Source organism: Podarcis tiliguerta, assembly GCF_965153285.1.
Source record: "Podarcis tiliguerta genome assembly, chromosome: 7".
Lineage (NCBI taxonomy): Eukaryota > Metazoa > Chordata > Lepidosauria > Squamata > Lacertidae > Podarcis > Podarcis tiliguerta.
The window spans coordinates 16,603,518-16,622,414 of NC_139540.1; the positions used below are offsets into that span (position 1 = coordinate 16,603,518).

The following is an 18,897-nucleotide window of genomic DNA, read 5'->3' on the forward strand; positions in this document are numbered from 1 at the left end:
TCTTTGAGCAGATCTTTATACAGCCCTATCAGAATGTAGGGATAATTGCCCAAGTCCAAATATTGTGCTCTTGTGTTGTTAAGCCACTCCTCCGACTCAGTCAAGGGGGGATCCTGCCTTCTCTTTGGGCAGAGGGGATTGGGTGGGCTTGTTTGTCCTAGTTTCTGAGTTTCCCGATAGTAACTCCTGCTCCGGTCGGGCCTCAGGGACCTCGTTTTCTAAAGTTGCTTGTTGTAGCTCAGTTGCCAGGTCGACTCCCGCCCCTCCGTATCCTTCCCATGTTTGCTTCCATATCCTTCCCATGCCAGGTATGGTCGACGGACCATCCGTGTGAGTGCAGGCTCTCCATGTTTCTTGGATCGTCTGCTTTTGGTTTGAAATACTGTAAGATTTTGGCCTGCTTTTACCTTGGGAGGGCTTCTGCAGCTTGTGTAAGAGAAATTCCCAGTTCTTTTTAACTCTGTCTTGTGAGAACCATCCCCGGACTAGATCTGCGTTACAGTGGTGCCTCGCAAGACGAAAAGAATCCGTTCCGCGAGTCTCTTCGTCTTGCGGTTTTTTCCGTCTTGCGAAGCAAGCCCATTAGCGCTATTAGCGGTTTAGCAGCTATTAGCGGCTATTAAAGGCTTAAGGGATTAGCGGATTAGCTGCTAAAAGGCTATTAGCGGCTTAGATCAGCTGATAAGCGGTTTAGATCAGCTGTTAAGCAGCTTAGCGATCAGCTGTTAAGCGGCTTAGCGATCAGCTGTTAAGCGGCTTAGCGATCAGCTGTTAAGCGGCTTAGCGAACAGCTGTTAAGCGGCTTAGGGGCTTGGGAAAAAGGGGGGAGGAGGAAAAAACCCCAGGAATCGCAAGGCATTTTCGTCTTGCGAAGCAAGCCCATAGCAAATTCGTCCTGCGAAGCACCTTCAAAACAGAAAACCCTTTCGTCTAGCGGGTTTTCCGTCTTGCGAGGCATTCGTCTTGCAGGGCACCACTGTACTTTGTCCCTTCCGTATATTTGAGGGCTTTGTTTGAAAGAAACTTGGAGCGTTGTAATTAGCCTCAAATAGTTTTAGATAACCTCAAGGAGTTTTGGATGGCTTCAGCAGGATTTCAAAGGGGCTTTAGAAGAGCCTCAAAGGAAGGGAGGATGTTCAAAATGCCGTCCGGCGACTCCCGGAGTCCTTATCTGGCTGGGATATAAGCTTGTTTTCCGGGAATGTGTCTTTTCCCCTTATTATTTTTTAAAAGCACCTACTCACTCTGGTGAGGCTCACAGGAGACTTGCTTCAGGCGCCATCTTCTCAATTTAGTGGGTTGTTCTTCTGCTCTGAACCCCAAGTTCCACCAGCAAAAAGAAAAAGAAAAGGGCTTAGAAAGATGTGTAGAAACATGCTCTTTAATCAGGCGAGATGTTACACAAGGCAGAGGTATCGACAATAATCAGGCTGATGTTGTAGCCATGAGGTCATCTTGGGGACTTGGCTCAAAGATGAACATGAAACCAGGTCCCTCCCCACTCACTGCTTATCTGCTAAACATCACCTCTGCCTTTTCTCTTTTTTTGCTGCCAGAATGTTTCTGTTCTTACTAACAAGATCCCTTCCCAAAGAAAAAGAAGTGCATCCAAGAGATATTGTAAGCAACATAATTACAGACTTAATTCCTCAGCAGATTCCAGACATCGTAAAAATGAAAACAAATGAGAGAACATCTGTTGTGGCCATGCTGCAAAATGAAAAGAGCAACTAAGGGTTGTATCTAGCACTGGTCATACTTGGGGCAGACCCATTGAAATGAGTGGATATAATGAACACAGGTCCATTCATTTCTATGGTTCTACGGGCACCACATGGCAGGACAGAGTCTCAAAGAAAGGTGTGCTCTCCCAAGCCCAGATTCCCAGTGTGTTCACACTCCTGTCTCAGCAACATCAACACTGGCTTGGTCATGTCCACAGTATGGAAGACGGCGGGATCCCCAAGGATGTGTTCTGTGGGGAGCTGGCTTCAGGCACCAGGCCCATTGGTATTGAAAATTCATGATGATGGCCACCTGTCTAATTTCAACTGGGCATTGATTCCAGAGGGCTGGAGCTGCAGCACTAAAAAGCCCAGTGCCTAGTACAGATTAAGGTACTCTCAGCAGTGCCTCATCTGAGGGTGCAGTTGCCAGGCAGGGATATTTGTTGTTGTTTAGTCGTTTAGTCGTGTCCGACTCTTCGTGAGCCCATGGACCAGAGCACGCCAGGCACTCCTGTCTTCCACTGCCTCCCGCAGTTTGGTCAAACTCATGCTGGTAGCTTCAAGAACACTATCCAACCTCTGTTGTCCCCTTCTCCTTGTGCCTTCCATCTTTCCCAACATCAGGGTCTTTTCCAGGGAGTCTTCTCTTCTCCTGAGGTGGCCAAAGTATTGGAGCCTCATCTTCAGGATCTGTCCTTCCAGTGAGCACTCAGGGCTGATTTCCTTAAGAATGGATAGCAAAGTAGTTCCTTAGGGGTAATCTGTTCCCAAGTTCTCAGCCTGTTTCATTATGCAGAACAAAGAAAAGACAGCTGACAGGAATACAATCCTTTCCAACTTCATTTGATGTCAGTATGATGCCCCACCTACTGCTTATCTTCCCAACCTATTGCTGGCTTGGTATCATTTGTTTGCTTGTGTGTGTGTTTCCTGTCTTCCTGCAGCAATTCTTCTCCACTGAAGATGTCCTAGCGACTGTGATGTCACAAAGCCTTTTCCCCACCCTCCCTTTTCATAACAGCATCACCAGACCAGAGGGCAGATGGGCAGAGCACCCCAGACCCTGTTGACGCAGGGGGCACTCAGTGATGTCACAAAGCCTATCATTAACCCTTTAGTGCGGAGACACTTTGCAATGGTTGCAGAGTAAACACTAGAATTAGTGCTTGGGTGAGCATTGTGAGGGGTGGGGAGGGCGGGTGTCAATATGCCAACCCTCCAGGGCATGGGGAGTTCCTGCAGAGGGGTCTTGTCTGGCCAAAGGAGGTGAAAGAAGGACTTCTGGCTGCAGGTGCCCCCCATGGCTGTTGCTACCCCCTGCCAGCGAGGTCTGGGTCATTCTGTTAATCTGTCCTCTGCTCCAGTAGTGGTGTTAGTATATGCTGAATCGATCCAGAATGAAGCAGCTGCCATCTATTATTTGATCATTGGTAAGAGGGGCTGTATGGTATGTATTACTGGGACTGGGGTAGGTGCAAACTGAGGGGGAAAGCAAGCCTATTCCAGCTTTGTCCACTTGTGTTCTCAGTATAGCATTGAGGCAGATCAGAAGGAAGGGCAGTAAAGGTAAAAATGTAAAGGACCCCTGGACGGTGAAGTCCAGTCAAAGGCAACTATGGGGTTGTGGTGCTCATCTCACTTTCAGGCCTGGGGGGGGGGCTGGTGTTTGTCCACAGCTTTCTGGGTCATGTAGCCAGCATGACTAAACCACTTCTGGCACAGCAGGACACTGTGATGTAAGCCAGAGCACACGGAAACACAGTTTACCTTCCCGCTACAGCAGTACCTATTGATCTACTTGCACTGGTGTGCTTTCAAACTGCTAGGTTGGCAGGAGCTGAGACAGAGCAACGGAAGCTCACTCCGTTGCAGGGATTTGAACCGTGACCTTCTGATCGGCAAGCCCAAGAGGCTTGGTGGTTTAGACCACAATGCCACCCTCATCCCAGTAGCCATGGTCACTACATGTTTTTATGCTCCAGCCAAAAACATTCCTCTTTACCCAAGCCTATGGCTATTAAATAATCTGTGGCCCATGAAAGTGCCGAGGAGAGAAGTCTGTTATTATGGTGACTATTTTATTATTAGGTTGCCTGTCATTATGGGTTTTTATTATGTTCTTATCACTGGTGTTCTGTAATGTGTTTTTAATGTTGTACACCGCCCTGGGATCTTCTGATCCAGGGCGGTACATAAATTGAATAAATAAGAAAATAAATAAAATGCAATTTAAACGGGAATAGAATAGGGAGCGGGGGAAGACTGTGACCGGGTGCCTGCTTAGTCAGTTTAAACTGGGGTTAATTTGGACAGCTCTTCAAAGAGAGGACACTTTCAAATCTATAAAGTAGGACACATGCACATCCTGCACTGAGCCCATAACTGGAATAACAAACAGTCTTTGTGGAGCAAGTAATGCATAAGCACAAGAGAAATCTGTTCTGAAATCCTCAGGCTTATATGGTTTTCTGTCCATGCAGGTCAAATGACCCAGGCTGTAGCTGCTAAGCAGCGAACAGCAGATTAGTTGTTTCAGAGAAGCTAGCGCTGTTCTGCAGCCACCTGTTGCAAGGGTTTGAGTGAACCTGAGTCAGCAAATCTTGTGCATTTGACTGTGTCAGTTGTGGGCTGTCGGAAAGCAGGAAGGCATTCAAGGCACAGAGACCGAACAGCAGGTTTACATCCCGGGAGGTAAACAGAGATGCTCTCAGCAGTTGAGCAGTTATTGGGTCCCTGGGGATGATTCAGAAGAGGTCTAACCTTGGAAACTTGGGCAGCCGTTTCTCTCGAGCTACAAGAACCGTCTTAATTCCTCATCAGCATCCAAAGAGTGACACAGCCGTCATTCGGGATAAACTTGGCCACCATGACAACTATGGCAAAGGGTGCCGAAAGAACTTCCCTTGTGAATGACAGAGGTGGTAAGAGGTACACCATAGATCTTCCCAGGTAACCACGTCATGCCTGTTTCATACTATTGCTTTACTCTCTGCAGAATATCAAGATAAGCATGTTCCAAAGATGTTACTGTTACTTTTAGAATTTGCTGGAAGTTGCCCAGAGTGGCTGAGGCAAGGCAGACAGATGGGTGGCATATTATTTATTTATTTGTTTATTATTATTATTATTATGAAACATTATTGGTTCTAGACTTGCTGCAAGCTGCAGCATCACTTAGTACAGAACATTCTCATTAATGTGGGATAAGTTGTGGATAGGCATGGCAGTGGAATTCAGTTCAGTTTGCCGCTGATAGGTAAGCCCTACCTAATTTGATCCTTCCAAAAAATACACAAACTGAAACACTGTGCACCTTCGAAATTTGCATTTCTCTGAATTTGCAATGTAGTTCTCCAATCAAGCAATGGTGTAGAAAACTGCATATACTGAGGTACATTGTCCATTAAAAATGGATATATTAGTGAAAATATGATGCAAAAAGGCATTATATATAAAAAATTGTATATTAGGCAAAACTGCATACTTAGATGTGTATATTAGGAGACTATGCACCCTAAAATGCTGCTGAATTTTCATGAGGACTTTAAAAAATAAGTAAATCACAAACAGATGTTGAAATGGGAGAACAGAACTTATGAATGAAGCTGGGAGAAACCAAAACTGACAGATTCACTCATTTTCAGTTATGGATTACAAGTTTAACTTACTTGATAATATTCTGTTATCCTACTGTATTATAAGCCACTTTTGTTATCCTACAAAATACTGAAGTATAAATATTAAAGCTAATTATTCAGATAGCTGCAAACGTGGCTTCGTCTCCCTTTTCCTGTAATACATTTCCTCCCAAATATTTTGCACAATCCTCACATGTCTACTCAGAAGTAAGCCCAGTGGGTTCCGTGGACCTTGCTCCCAGGTCAGTGTGTATAGGATTGCCGTTATAGTGAACTAGATGATTTAGAGTTAGGTTGCAACCTTATATATAGTTTACTGGGAATGAACCCCACTGAAGTCTGTGAACCTACTTCTGAGTAAGTTTACAGATGATTGCCCTGTTATCATCCAAGTAAACTGGGGGAGGAGCTATGGCCAAAAAGATATGCAAGAAATCTATTAACTTTCTTCTTTTTTTAGTGTTAAATTGGTTCAAGAGGCTTCATAGGATATGATTCATATAAATCAGGCTTCCTCAACCTTGGCCCTCCAGATGTTTTTGGCCTACAACTCCCATGATCCCTAGCTAGCAGGACCAATGGTCAGGGATGATGGGAATTGTAGTCTCAAAACATCTGGAGAGCCGAGGTTGAGGAAGCCTGATATAAATGGAAGTAGAGAAACAAATTGTAGCCACCTTGGTTATTTGTCACGGTCACATCCAAGGAATATTGACACACACTCTTCGTTACTTCAGACTGATGTATTTTGCGCCACCAGTCTGAGCCACACCACTGTAATACCAATAACTCACTCGTCGAATCGGGATGTTTTCTCAGTCAGCCTAGCAAATTTACTGTCGCACAGCATAGCACATTAATTACATGCCATTGGCGTGTAATTTATTCAAGGCCCCCGCTGAATGCATAAAACCTCTTAAGATAAGCAGGCTAGTAAATTAAAGAAAGAAATCTAAACAAGCAGCCTGATCCCCAAAGTCTTTGAAATCTGCAATTTCACAAATATGGACCCCACGTTTCCATACAGTTGTGCGCAGAGAATCTCTCTCACTTGGCAGATAACCTGCATCCTAAGGATTTCAGATGCCTGCCCTTGGTTTAAAAGGAGCACAATTCTAGGCCTTGTGGCTGCAAAGGTGAGCATGAAAATGTGTCGTCAGCAGAGGTGCCACCTTGGCTGAGGGGCGCAGCGTGAGTGTGAAATCACGCATGTGGTGAGTGGTGCACACATGCTGTCAGGAGGAGGCGTGTCATTGGGAGCATACCTTGCCCAGTGCTGTGCAGCTTCAATGGCTGTGGCTCCTCTTCTCTCACACGCAGGACTCGTCTGCCTTTGATGTTGTGCCACGCTCAGCTTGGTGACTCAGCCTCTTCTGCCCTATCAATAATGAGGAGCTAAGCCTCCTCCTAAGAAATAGAGGTGAAACTCAAAAAATTTGAATATCGCGGAAAAGCTCATTTATTTCAGTAATTCAGTTTAAAATTGTAACAAATAAAGGCTTGACATATGCATGTCATGAGTCTATCTCATATATTAGTTTAACCTTTTAAGTTGAATTACTGAAATAAATGAACTTTCCCACGATATTCCAATTTTTCGAGTTTCACCTGTATTGAGGGGGCGGATGACACTTCTCCACTCCAGAGTTGGCGCACCTGGCGGTCAGTGCCTGGTGAAAACTGAGGTGCCAGTGGCAGGCTGGCAAGGCTTACAGGGCAAGTGGGGAGAGGGCTTGGTAATTTATTCAGCTCACAGAATGTGGTTTTTCTTGGCACAGAAATGATGGAGAGGGAGGAAAGGTTTGTGTAGAGAATAGAAAGTCGTCGAATTCACAAATGCTTATTGTTCCTCTCTCACACATGACATTGATCTACTAAGGAATAATCCACACAAAGAGAACTGCAGTGAGAAATCAGCAAACGCTGAGCCGGTTTCAAGGTATCACTGCCATAACCACTCAGAAGCCTATGAGGAGAGAAAGGGAGAGGAGCGGCAAGCCAAGAAGAAGCTTTACCTGGCATCGACAATCTGCTGCATCTTCTTGATAGCGGAAGTCGTAGGTGGGAGTTCACTATTTCTCTTGTTAAATCTCTCTCTCTCTCTCTCTCTGAAATATACTCAGAGTCGAGAGTGGATTTCATGCTCTTTATTCAGCTCATAGTGGTGAGGAGGAATGAAAGTCCCCTCAAAGTATCTGCTTTATGTACATTATTTTCACAATGGGCTGCACGTGATTGGTTAATTCCGGAATTCTCCTGTAGGCCAATCAGGTTGTGGATTCACTTCCATCTGGAGCTGGATTGGGTGGCTCCTGCAGACCAATCATACTGCTGCATTGTTCTAGGACCAATCAGACTGCTGCAGTCTGAATCCTATTGTTCTAGGACCAATCAGACTGCTGCATTTTGGATCCTATTCAACTCAGTACATAACTCTCTCTCTCTCACACACACACACACACACACACACACACACACACTCTCTCTCTCTCTCTCACACACACACACACACCTCTCTAATCGAGGCAAACGGGAAGTGCAGTCAAACCTCAATTGTCAAACGTAATCCATTCTGGAAGCCCATTTGGCTTCCGAAATGTTCAGCAACTGAGGTCCAGCTTCCGATGGGCTGCAGGAGCTTCCTGCCCTCAAGTGGAAGCCGCGTTGGATGTTTGGCTTCCAAAAAAGGTTCGAAAATCAGAGCATCTACTGCAAGACAGAGCTGTTCCGCCTTGCCTTTGGTTTGGACTCAGTCTGACCCTTATGTTTCCCTCCCCTTATGGTTTTGATTTATGGGCTACTATTAAAATGAGGCTGCATTTTAAATTGTATTTTAACCCGTATTTTAATAAACTGGTTTGTTTGTTTGTTTGTTTTCCCCTATTATGTTTTATTGTAATTTTATTGGTGTTAGCCACCCTGAGCCCGGCTCTCGCCGAGGAGGGTGGGGTATAAATAAAATTTGTTGTTGTTGTTGTTGTTGTTGTTGTTGTTGTTGTTAACAACACAAGGTTTTCCCCATCTCCAGTTTATAAATCGTTTAAATTGTTGTGCCAGCTTTAAGCAGGGCTCTTTTTTATATATATACAGAAGTTTAAGCTCTGATGAAACACGTATTAACTGCTAGTACAGACAGCAGTCTCTTTGACATTGCAACGATGAAACTGTTTTATTTTCAAAACCAGTCTAGACAGTGCTTGCTGGATGATTGACCACTGAGTGACTGACAATTCCCATTGCTGTGTTAGTGCACAAAGCAGTAAACAAGTCACTGTGAATAACGCTCCATCTCGGAAACAATTTGGTGGGAACATCATTACAAAGCAATAAAGACTTGCTAATCTGAAAGAAGCATTTGTCTTTAAAATAATGAGAGAACAAATTATCCTTCCATCCTGCTCTTAGGGGCAAACACAACTGATACAGTGGTCTGGATCACACACAACGCTACGCCAAAGCTATTACTTCAGGTGGACAAGGAAGTGCGCAGCTGCACAGAGCAAAAAGAGTCAAAGCCACTTTGCTCCTTCCTTGATCCTGCTGCTGCTGGGCCACCTGGAGCTAAGCTACAGTTTGGATCAATGTTTTCATAAGGAAACAAACAACAAAAACAGCAAATGGACGTGGCAATGTGGAGAACTGACTAAGACTGGAAAAATGATGGCTTACCTAATCCAAAACACCCACCCACCCCACTCACACATGAAAACAAAGACCACCACAGCCAACCACAAATGAACAACTACACCCTAGGCCAACCCCAACATCTCTCACCACCAAAGGAACACAAGCGAACAACAAAGAACCTGCACAAGCAACACTGACACCAAACTCTACGTATAGTAATAGAAACATCGTCACCCGACCCCACCTCAGATGCAAATAGGGGCATTCTATTCTACATCAGTATCACTGCTAGTTAGTTGTATTTATTGATTTGGGGGTTTTCTGTTTCCCTCAGGCTTTCCTAACCACAATACATAAATTCAAAGATTCCTACACTTAAAAAACTGCACTGTTTCCTGTAATAACTTTTGTACTTGATCAACCAGGATGCAATGTTCAAGGAGTGATACTGATGTGGAACACAATGTCCCTATTTTCATCTGGGGAATGTTGGAGGGTATGCTACCACTGTCGTTTGTGTGACATCTGTTTTGAATTTTTGCTTCCTTCCTTGGATTGAGTAACTATCATAATTGCTTTGACCTAGGTGGACATATGGCAGGGAGTCTTGCTGTGATGATGGATGCATCCCATGTAATGGTGGACCTGATGAGCTTTCTGATCAGCATCTTTTCTCTGTGGCTATCATCTAAACCCCCCAGTAAGAGATTCACCTATGGATGGCACAGAGCAGGTACCATACGTTATTGCAATGTGAAAACTATGAAAAGCAATCCCTATCAACAATGGATCAGATGCTAAGATCAGCACAGAGTAGGGTTCCTCAAGCTTGGGTCTCTAGCTGTTTTGGGAGCGTAACACCCATCATCCCTAGCTAGCAGGACCAATGTGGTCAGGGATGATGGGAATTCTAGTCCAAAAACAACTGGAGGACACCAGGTTGTAAAATGTTTCGGGTTGTAGCCAACTAAGGTCCTACTCAGAGTAGACCCATTGAAATTAATAAACCTAAGTTCATGTCTATTAACTTCATTGGGGCTATTTCAGGCTTCAGGAGGATCTCCAGAGCCTTGGAATTAAGAAACAGGTTGCTTCTGAGCATATGCTTAGTCCAGGAATTTGTCCACAGTGTCAGAATGGAGCTCACCATCATGTGATAAATAAATTAACTCCTGGTTTTCCCCAAAGCTTTCTTCTTCAGAGCAGATTGATTTCGAGGACAAAAATGTCTCTCTCCTTTTTTTTACTGTTACTATTGTTAAGCAAGTGGGAGTTGGAAATCCCCGTCAAACTACTCTGAATAATTTTATGTGGACTGCTTTGGGGTCCTTGTTAGGTTGCTTTTATGAATGACTGGGGGCCCCTCCACCAGATGTGGGGGTTTTTGCTGCTATATTCTGCAACGTGCCATTGATATAATAATACTGCATTTGTGGCAAATTTGTACTGGACTCTTCACATATCATTCCACTTTGTTAGCTGTTGTGCGATGCTTCCTCCGTTTTTACCCTATTACTGTACTGCTGTCTGGAAGGACACCTTTGCACTACAGTGTAAAAAAAAATGAGAGACATAAAACAAACCCCAAAACCTTTGTGGCATGAAGAATTTCAGCAGAAAGCTAATGGGACATGTACTGATTGGAAATGAAGCAATATGTCTGCCTTGAAACTCTTGCAGGTACAAACAGTACAGAATCATGTGTGACCTCCCCATAGCATCATGTCTACAAATCATCATGAATGCACAATAAAAGGGAGGTCTAGAATGAAATGAATGAATGAATGAATGAATGAATGAATGAATGAATGAAGTGTCATGACTTCCCCAAAGGAATCCTGGGAATCAGGAGTTCTGTTGGCGAATTCTACCTTCTTCACAGCACGACATATCCCAGGATTCCCTGGGCAATGGAATGACCATTAACAACTTCTTCTCCTTCTCCTTCTCCTCCTCCTCCTCCTCCTCCTCTTTCTTCTTTATTGAATTTATAGACCGCCCTATACCCGGGGATCTCAGAGCAGTTCACAGAATAAAATCAAGATATAAAACCACAAAATACATAACAATCCAATAGCCACCCCCACAAAAAAAACATTTCAAAGGGGCATAGAATGTAAATCAGATCAACCAAAGGCCTGGTTAAAAAGCAACGTTTTTGCCTGGTGCCTAAAGGTGTATAATGAAGGTGTCAGGCAAGCTTCCCTGGGGAAAGCATTCCACAGATGGGGAGCCACTGCAAAGAAGGCCCCTTCTCTTGTTGCCATCCTCCAGACCTCTCAAGTAGGCAGCACATGAAGAAGGGCCTCAGAAGATGATCTCAGGGTCTGAGTAGGTTCTTATGGAAAGAGGTGGTCCTTGAGATATTGCGGTCCTGAGCTGTTTAAGGCTTTATGGGTCAAAACGAGCACTTTGAGCTGGGCCTGGAAACTAATTGGTAGCCGGTGCAGTCGGACCAGAACTAGCGCAGTCGAACCAACACCAGTCTATAGTGTAGGTAGAAGATCATATGCCCTACATCCAGTTGGGGGGGGGGACAGTTTTTCACTGGAAAAATATTTTAGTTATCCTACTATCCTAACAATTATTTGAATCACTAGAAATCCTTGGAGCTTTCCTGTCAATTATCGTCATCTGGGTGGTAACTGGCATATTGACGTTTTTAGCCGTCATGAGGCTGTGGCACCCACATTATGAAATCGAAAGTACAGTCATGCTCATTACGTCTGCCTGCGCGGTAATAGCCAACATAATGTAAGTGGTCCTTTATTTTTGTTTTAATCTTAAATGCTACTGTGTCGAGAAAAATGTCATGTTATCATGAGCAATCTCTCCCCCCCCCCCTTTAAAAGTCTAGCTGGGTTCTGCAGTTATATTTCAGCAGGGGAAAACTGCAAGAGAATATAGAGTTCAACTAAGCTAGAATCATAGAATAGAATCATAGAGTTGGAATAGAGCACAAGGGCCATCGAGTCCAACCCCCTGCCAAGCAGGAAACACCATCAGAGCACTCCTGACATATGGTTGTCAAGCCTCTGCTTAAAGACCTCCAAAGAAGGAGACTCTACCACACTCCTTGGCAGCAAATTCCACTGTCGAACAGCTCTTACTGTCAGGAAGTTCTTCCTAATGTTTAGGTGGAATCTTCTTTCTTGTAGTTTGGATCCATTGCTCCGTGTCCGCTTCTCTGGAGCAGCAGAAAACAACCTTTCTCCCTCCTCTATGTGACATCCTTTTATATATTTGAACATGGCTATCATATCACCCCTTAACCTCCTCTTCTCCAGGCTAAATAAGCTGGATATTTTGACATCGCTGGAATGGGCTGGGATGCTCAGGGGAGGGATGCTAAGATGTCGGACTCACACAAAGAACAGCTGTGTAAGACAAATTGGGTTTGCTTCAAGTCCTGATTCAGCAATTGTGATCGGCCCCCAGTTTATTTTGGAACATGCCATGCCTCACCTAACCCAGGTGCTGAACCAAATTGGTGAACAACCCCTGGGTCAGGCAGCAAGGAGAAGCATGGAACAAGGAATGGATGTCTCTCTTACATCATCTCTTTCCCCCTGCCTCATTGCCCAAACACATGTTTAATATCCTCCACCCCTTTTGACAGCTCTGGGTTGCTCTGGGTGAATCCGATCCATGCAGATCCATTCTTAGGATCCAGGCAGATCCAGCCTTAACCCATTCCGGAAAAATCTCAGAACAGCCCAAATCAGCTCAAGTGAGAATTGTCTGGTCTAGATGCATGGGCCTAGTTGTTATCTAAATGTTACTGCAATCATTTGGAATAGCATTAAGGAAATAATGAATGGCATTGGTCTCAAGGAGCTTACAGCCTAAATGTTGACAACTGGGAAGACAACAGAGGAAGGGAAGGGGGGGTGGGAGAAATGCAATTACAATTAAACATAATTAGGCTTCATTACAATTAGAGGATCAGGGGCGTAAGCCAAATGCTTCATGGGGAAAGTAGGTGATTCAAAGGAGGAGCAGGGAGGCCACCACGTACACTGGTACCTTGGTTCTCAAATGCCTTGGTACTCAAACAACCTGGAACCCAGACACTACAAACCCAGAAGTAAGTGTCCCAGTTTGCAAACATTTTTCGGAAGCCAAAAATTCTCCGTTTTGAGTGTTACACTTCTGATTTGAGTGCCACACTTCTGTTGTGAGTGTTACGCTGAGGTCTGTCTGTTTTTGCTATTTATTTTGCATTTTTGTGTTTGTGGCTCTTTTTGTTTGTGTGACTGCAGTACATTGTTTATTGCTTTCATTTTATGGATCAATGGTCTCGTTAGAAAGTAAAATTTGTGTTAGATTGCTGTTTTAGGGGTTGTTTTTAAAAGTCTGGAATGGATTAATCCATTTTGCATTACTTTCTATGGGAAAGCGTGCCTTGGTTTTGGGACGCTTTGGTTTTGGGACAGACTTCCGGAACAGATTAAGTTTGAGAACCAAGTTGCCACTGTACAAGTGTTCCAGCAGTCTTGTGGAGGGAGACAGGAAGAAACAAATGCACTTGTCTGCCCAAACTCATCCCCATAACCGCAACCGCCTAACCAGGGTGTTTAAACATAGCTTTTGGCTACACTCATAATAGAAAAACCTGTTTGACACCAATTTATCTGCCTGCATTACAAACTGCAAGGATATTTGCTTCATATGCTCAAGAAACAGGAGAGAGAATTATATAGCTATGGGATGTTTTCAATTACATATCATAGCGTGCAGAAATTATACGTGCTCTGCCGATTCCAATAACTTGTTTTTATGTGCGTTTGATGTTTTTGCATTTGGCAAAGACTGTAAAGAAAGTGTAGGGGTTTTTCTGGTTCCGTTGACCTTTAGAACATATATCGCTTTTCTAATTAAAAAGGAACAAAAATCCAAAGTGGTGTACACAATCAAATTAAAGATTAAAACAGCACATTAAAAAACAGCTGAACGGAAACCAGAAAACATAGAGCATCAGAACCTGATTTTAATAGCTTCGTCAATGATGTGCTGGAAAAGCAAAGGGGTAAGGGGATGATGGTCTTGCTCGTGTGATTCTTGCAGATTAAGCTTCACCCTGCACCCAAAGGGGAAGGAGCATCTTCACCACGGCCACAAAGCCCATCACTGCAGATCTTCAGATTCAGAGCAAGTGTTAAACAATGCCAGTATAAGAGCCGCTTTTGTCCACGCCATCGGAGATCTGTTCCAGAGCCTTAGTGTGCTAATCAGTGCGCTTATAATTTTCTTTAAGGTCAGTTTTATTGAGTTGACTCACCTCCATAGCAATTAAGCATGCAGCTGTTTTCATAGCACGTCTCATTTTTATGCAGTGCAGCATTTTGTTCTCACAGTGGCCAACCTATGGGAAGCCTGAAGCAGGGCATGAGTGTAATAAGACTCTCCCGCACGTGATCTCATGCAAACACTATTGAGAGGGATGTTGCCTCAGATACTGGAGGTGTGTTGCCGTTTGAGGGAATGCCAAAGTCTCACTTCCCACAACTTGCCTTGCAAAATTTCACTCAGGTCCACACCATACATTTACACTCTTATACTACCTTAACAGTTATATGTGTTCTCCCAAGGAATCCTGGGAACTGTAGTCTATTAAGGAGGTTGACCTCATGGATCCAAATTTCCCAGAATCCTCTGTGACTATTAAAGGTATATGGCAGTGCTTTAAAGGCATGGTGTGGATCTGGCCTCGCTCAATCATTAGTTGTTGTTTATTAAACTGCCAATGTTGCACTGAGTCATTTTGTCCTGACTTCCTTCCTCAAAGTGCCACCTCTGTTACTGACATTGCTATGAGGCTGAGGGTGGAGAGAACAGACCCCAAATTCTGGGTTCCAGTATGGTTAATACTTATTAACTGGTTCAACCTATTTACAAACCTGTGATGACAACCACAAGGCATTTGGTTTACAAAGCAAATTTTATATTACAAAGCATTTTTTTTAAGTGCTTGTTAACAGAAAGTGGTTTATCATTGGGCTGCTGAATGGAAAAAAATAGTGATGCAGTTGACTTCCGACAAGCACACAGAGTGCGAACAAGACTGAGTGTATGTGTGGCGGGGAGGGGGGCTCATTTAATTTCACTGCACACAGGTGGTGTAGTGACAATAAAGGTTTATTATTATTTATTATTATTGTTGTTATTGTTATTCACTGAATATCTATTTTTTCTAGCCAGAATACAAAATAGCCGACCCTATCTGCACATTTGTATTTTCTGTACTTATTCTGGCAACAACCTTCACTATTTTACGGGACATTTCAGTTGTGCTGATGGAAGGTAAGGTGTTTTGTTTGTAGAGCAACTTTTTTCCTGCAGAATCCTTCCTTCCTTCCTTCCTTCCTTCCTTCCTTCCTTATATCTACACTATTTATTATCCCACCTTGTTTGCATGATGGACCTCAAAGTGAGATACATCAGAGGTGTCCAGGTGTCATCCCATTCATGAGCAAAGCCAGCTACAGAATATCAAAGTATGAACCAGCATAGATCTAAATATTGAATTAAACAATAAAACATGATGTAAACATGACAGTATCCCCAGTTCTTAATGGCTGTCCAGGTAGCTCCCTGGTTTTCTAGGGAGTTTCATCTCATGAAGATGGTTAGGACTGCTGGTGGCATAAGCCTCAGCGTGACTATGCATTCATTCAAAAATTATGGGATTTCGTTATTACATTTCTCCTGTCCCACCAGATATCAATGAAATACCCAGCAGACCCAAACCTAGGAGGTCAACAGCAGAGGCTGTTATTGCTTTGCTTATATATCTAGAAGCAACTGAGCTGTGTGAAGGAGCAGATCAGAAGCTGTTTGCATCATCCTTTGGCCAGAACTTTGATTGGTCTGATTATCTAACCTGAACCAACCATTCTGGGGTTTCTTAGCTCTCTGAACAAGCCTCCTGTTCAAAGGAACCTGCCCTTCCATTGTGGAGCACACAAACCCCTTAATTTACTTTCACAAAGGACCAGTTCACATATGTATGCAGCGTGGTGGTCTTTCACATGCCATGGTGGTGGATTATTTCTCTTCCCCCTCTCCTTCCCTCTCTCTCAGATATGCAGTGCAACATGCAAAGCCCTTATGTAGAGAGATTGGGGTTGCACAAACTTTCCAATGATAACAAGGGAGGCAGAAATAATGGTGGGGCTGTGTGTATTCTTGTAATGTTCTGTGCATGGTGAATTGGGTTGGTGTGGATATACCTCTCTTTCCACTATGGGAAGAAATTAGATTGGCTTGGTAAACACACGGACAAGCTCAGAAATTAAGCATTTCTAATGATCTGTGATTAAAAATTCTCTTTAACTGTAGGAATATGTATTCTGGAAATAAAAAAGGCATTTACCCCCTTTCCTACAGGGTCCCCAGGGGTACCTCCCTATGATGAGGTGAAAGAGAGAATTCTAGCAATAGAAAAAGTGGAGTCTGTTCACAGCCTTCATCTTTGGTGTCTGACAATGAATCAGATACTCCTATCAGCTCACATCGTCACAGGTCAGTACATTTCTGTAAAATAAAAAAATGAGCCTTTTCTTGGGAAATGAGGTCAAGCTGAAGTACAGGCCACTATTTATCTGTGGTCACTGCTTGGTTGTTTTAAAAAGGGTACACAAGATGATGGGGGAAAAATTGTTGTGGATCTTATGGTCCCAGCTCAGAACATACATCTCATTGACATCAAATGGCAGTTCCTTCTATGCGCTTGTAATTGTAGCCTACCTGAGTGTAGGCTGTGAGCCAGAAGTTCAAATCTTAGCCACAAGGGAGCCTTTGCTAGGGGGTGTAATGGGCACCACATATCAGGCTCAGGGAATCAAATCCCACGGTGGCAGCCCAGAATCAGAGAAACAATAAAAGTCCTTACCAAGTAATTTATTCAATAATTTACAGAGAATGATGAAGGAATCATTCCTAATAATGGTGTTGCTCCAAGTAAAGTCCCACCCCTCCTGAAAGGTAAAGGGACTCCTGAACGCTAGGTCCATTCGCGGACAACTCTGGGGTTGCGGCGCTCTTTTCACTTTACTGGCAGAGGGAGCCGGTGTACAGCTTCCACGTCATTAGTGGTATCTATTTATCTACTTGCACTTTGACATGCTTTTGAACTGCTATGTTGGCAGGAGCAGGGACCAAGTAACGGGAGCTCACCCTGTTGCAGGGATTCAAACTGCCGACCTTCTGATCGCCAAGCCCTACACTGTGGTTTAGAACACAGCGCCACCCGTGTCCCAGCCCACCCCTCCTACATCTCCCTTATTTGACATCACTCCTGCGTCGGTTAATCTGAGCTTTCTGCCTCTGAGCTCTCTATTCTAATACCCTCAATGCCTTCTGGTCTTAGGAATTCCAGGAATTAGGGTTCCAGGAATGCTTTCCAAGGACACTGAGTCTGTCAGCTGTCTCTCCCCTGGTGCTTCTCCTTCTTCCTGCTGTTCTCCTTTCAGTATTTCCTAGCTTCTGCCCTCTGCAGCCTCTGAATTATGCCCTTCTGTAAACCACTGTTCTAAATCTATACTATCCTCCTGTTCTCAGGAAGGTTCAGGAGAAGAGGGGGTGGCCCCCACCATTCTTCTTCAGTCCAGTCCCTGACACCACAGCTCTCTCGAGCTCAGAGCCCTCTGTCTGAGATATGAAGATGATAATTATACTGACCAGGAAAAAGGGGGATGGAAATATTTACTTTTGAAGAAAAGTTACGCTTGAAAGTCACTAGGGTCCTGTTTACTGGGCATTTGTCCTGATTTGTTCACAAACAGTTTTATGACATCCACGATTACTGAGCATTTATCCAGATTATCTTGCACACAGATTGTGGGGAGTTTATATGACATATTGTGCATTCATTCTGATTTTTCTGTGGGGAGGTTATATGATGTCACGTCAAATAATTGTTATCCCATCGTTTCCACTGCATTTACCTGTCAGTTTCCTTAATGCAAAAAGCCTGGGTTGTTCTTTAAGTAGCTTTGTTTCCCAAGTGTACCAAAAACACTTTAATTGTTTAACCTGAATTTGAATCCTTCTCTACAGATTAGCAACAGTCTGGAAGCCGCCTTGTTTTTGCAAGCCCCACCCCTTGTTCGACAAACTATAATTGCGTGAGAAAACTCTAGTCCTTGGGACTGCAAGATGTGCACTGCATCCATTAATTCCTTGTGTTTGTCTCCTACAGTGGATGCTGCAGACAAACAACAGATTTTGAATAAAATTACTGAAGTTCTATTTGACACTCACCATTTCTACGGGGTCACCCTTCAAATTGAAGCCAAAGCAGACCAGAAACCAGGCTGTGTTTTCTGTCAAGACCCAAGAGACTGAAGCTATTGGGTTGCACTAATAATCAGTCATTTGATGGGTCTGTGGCTACTAAACGAGATAGATTAATAGGCTTTGCTTTGGCCCCAAATCAAACTGCATTGAAAACACAATGGCCTGAGCACTGTGAAGATTGCAGAGCACACGATTAGGGATCAGTGATTTAATCCATTTCCTCTCCTTACAACTTTTGTGTATGTTCATCCATAAGTCCTTTCCATTCTGTTTCCATATTAATTTGCTTCTTTATTTTAAAAAGTCTGCAATTATGTATTTAAATTCTATTTTGAAATGTATTTTCTCATAAATAAGCATTTAAAAATGTGTTTTCTCTCAAAATGTGTGCGGCTTTCTTCTGTTCTGTTTTCTTGTGCTGAGTATTACATTGAGGCAGTGCAAAAGTCAGTGCATAAGTAACAGAGTAATCCCAACTGCCCCACCCCCTTACTCCAGGGTTGGTTGAACACCTCCACCTAACAAGGGGTGGGCAAATGTGTCAATTTTGTTTTCTTATTTTTCCTATCTTAAGTTCAGTTTTCCACATTTCCTCACCAGGTTGC

The 18,897-nt window shown here is 43.7% G+C and overlaps 1 protein-coding gene across 8 annotated transcripts; it reads left to right on the top strand.

Moving 5' to 3' along the window:
- The first annotated feature begins 984 nt into the window (after window positions 1-984).
- Window positions 985-18,676, top strand: SLC30A8 (solute carrier family 30 member 8). 8 transcript variants are annotated; one of them, XM_083450650.1, is made up of 10 exons: window positions 985-2,897; window positions 4,208-4,418; window positions 4,548-4,676; window positions 7,245-7,426; window positions 9,579-9,725; window positions 11,593-11,746; window positions 14,060-14,249; window positions 15,190-15,295; window positions 16,382-16,516; window positions 18,195-18,676. In XM_083450650.1, the coding sequence occupies exons 3-10, from the start codon at window positions 4,594-4,596 to the stop codon at window positions 18,338-18,340; spliced, it is 1,143 nt and encodes a 380-aa protein (XP_083306776.1). In that variant the 5' UTR covers window positions 985-2,897; window positions 4,208-4,418; window positions 4,548-4,593; the 3' UTR covers window positions 18,341-18,676. The 8 variants fall into 8 exon arrangements, with proteins under 8 accessions (XP_083306776.1, XP_083306779.1, XP_083306777.1 ...); XM_083450653.1 differs by having other exon boundaries at window positions 4,208-4,655; XM_083450651.1 differs by lacking the exon at window positions 4,208-4,418.
- The last annotated feature ends 221 nt before the right edge of the window (window positions 18,677-18,897 follow it).

Excerpts from the sequence above, each read along its gene's own strand:
- SLC30A8 (XM_083450650.1), top strand. The coding sequence starts at position 4,594 with ATGACAACTATGGCAAAGGGTGCCGAAAGAACTTCCCTTGTGAATGAC. Across the intron at positions 11,747-14,059 it reads GCGGTAATAGCCAACATAAT|ATTAAGCTTCACCCTGCACC; the intron begins GTAAGTGGTCCT and ends TGATTCTTGCAG. Across the intron at positions 16,517-18,194 it reads ATCAGCTCACATCGTCACAG|TGGATGCTGCAGACAAACAA; the intron begins GTCAGTACATTT and ends TGTCTCCTACAG.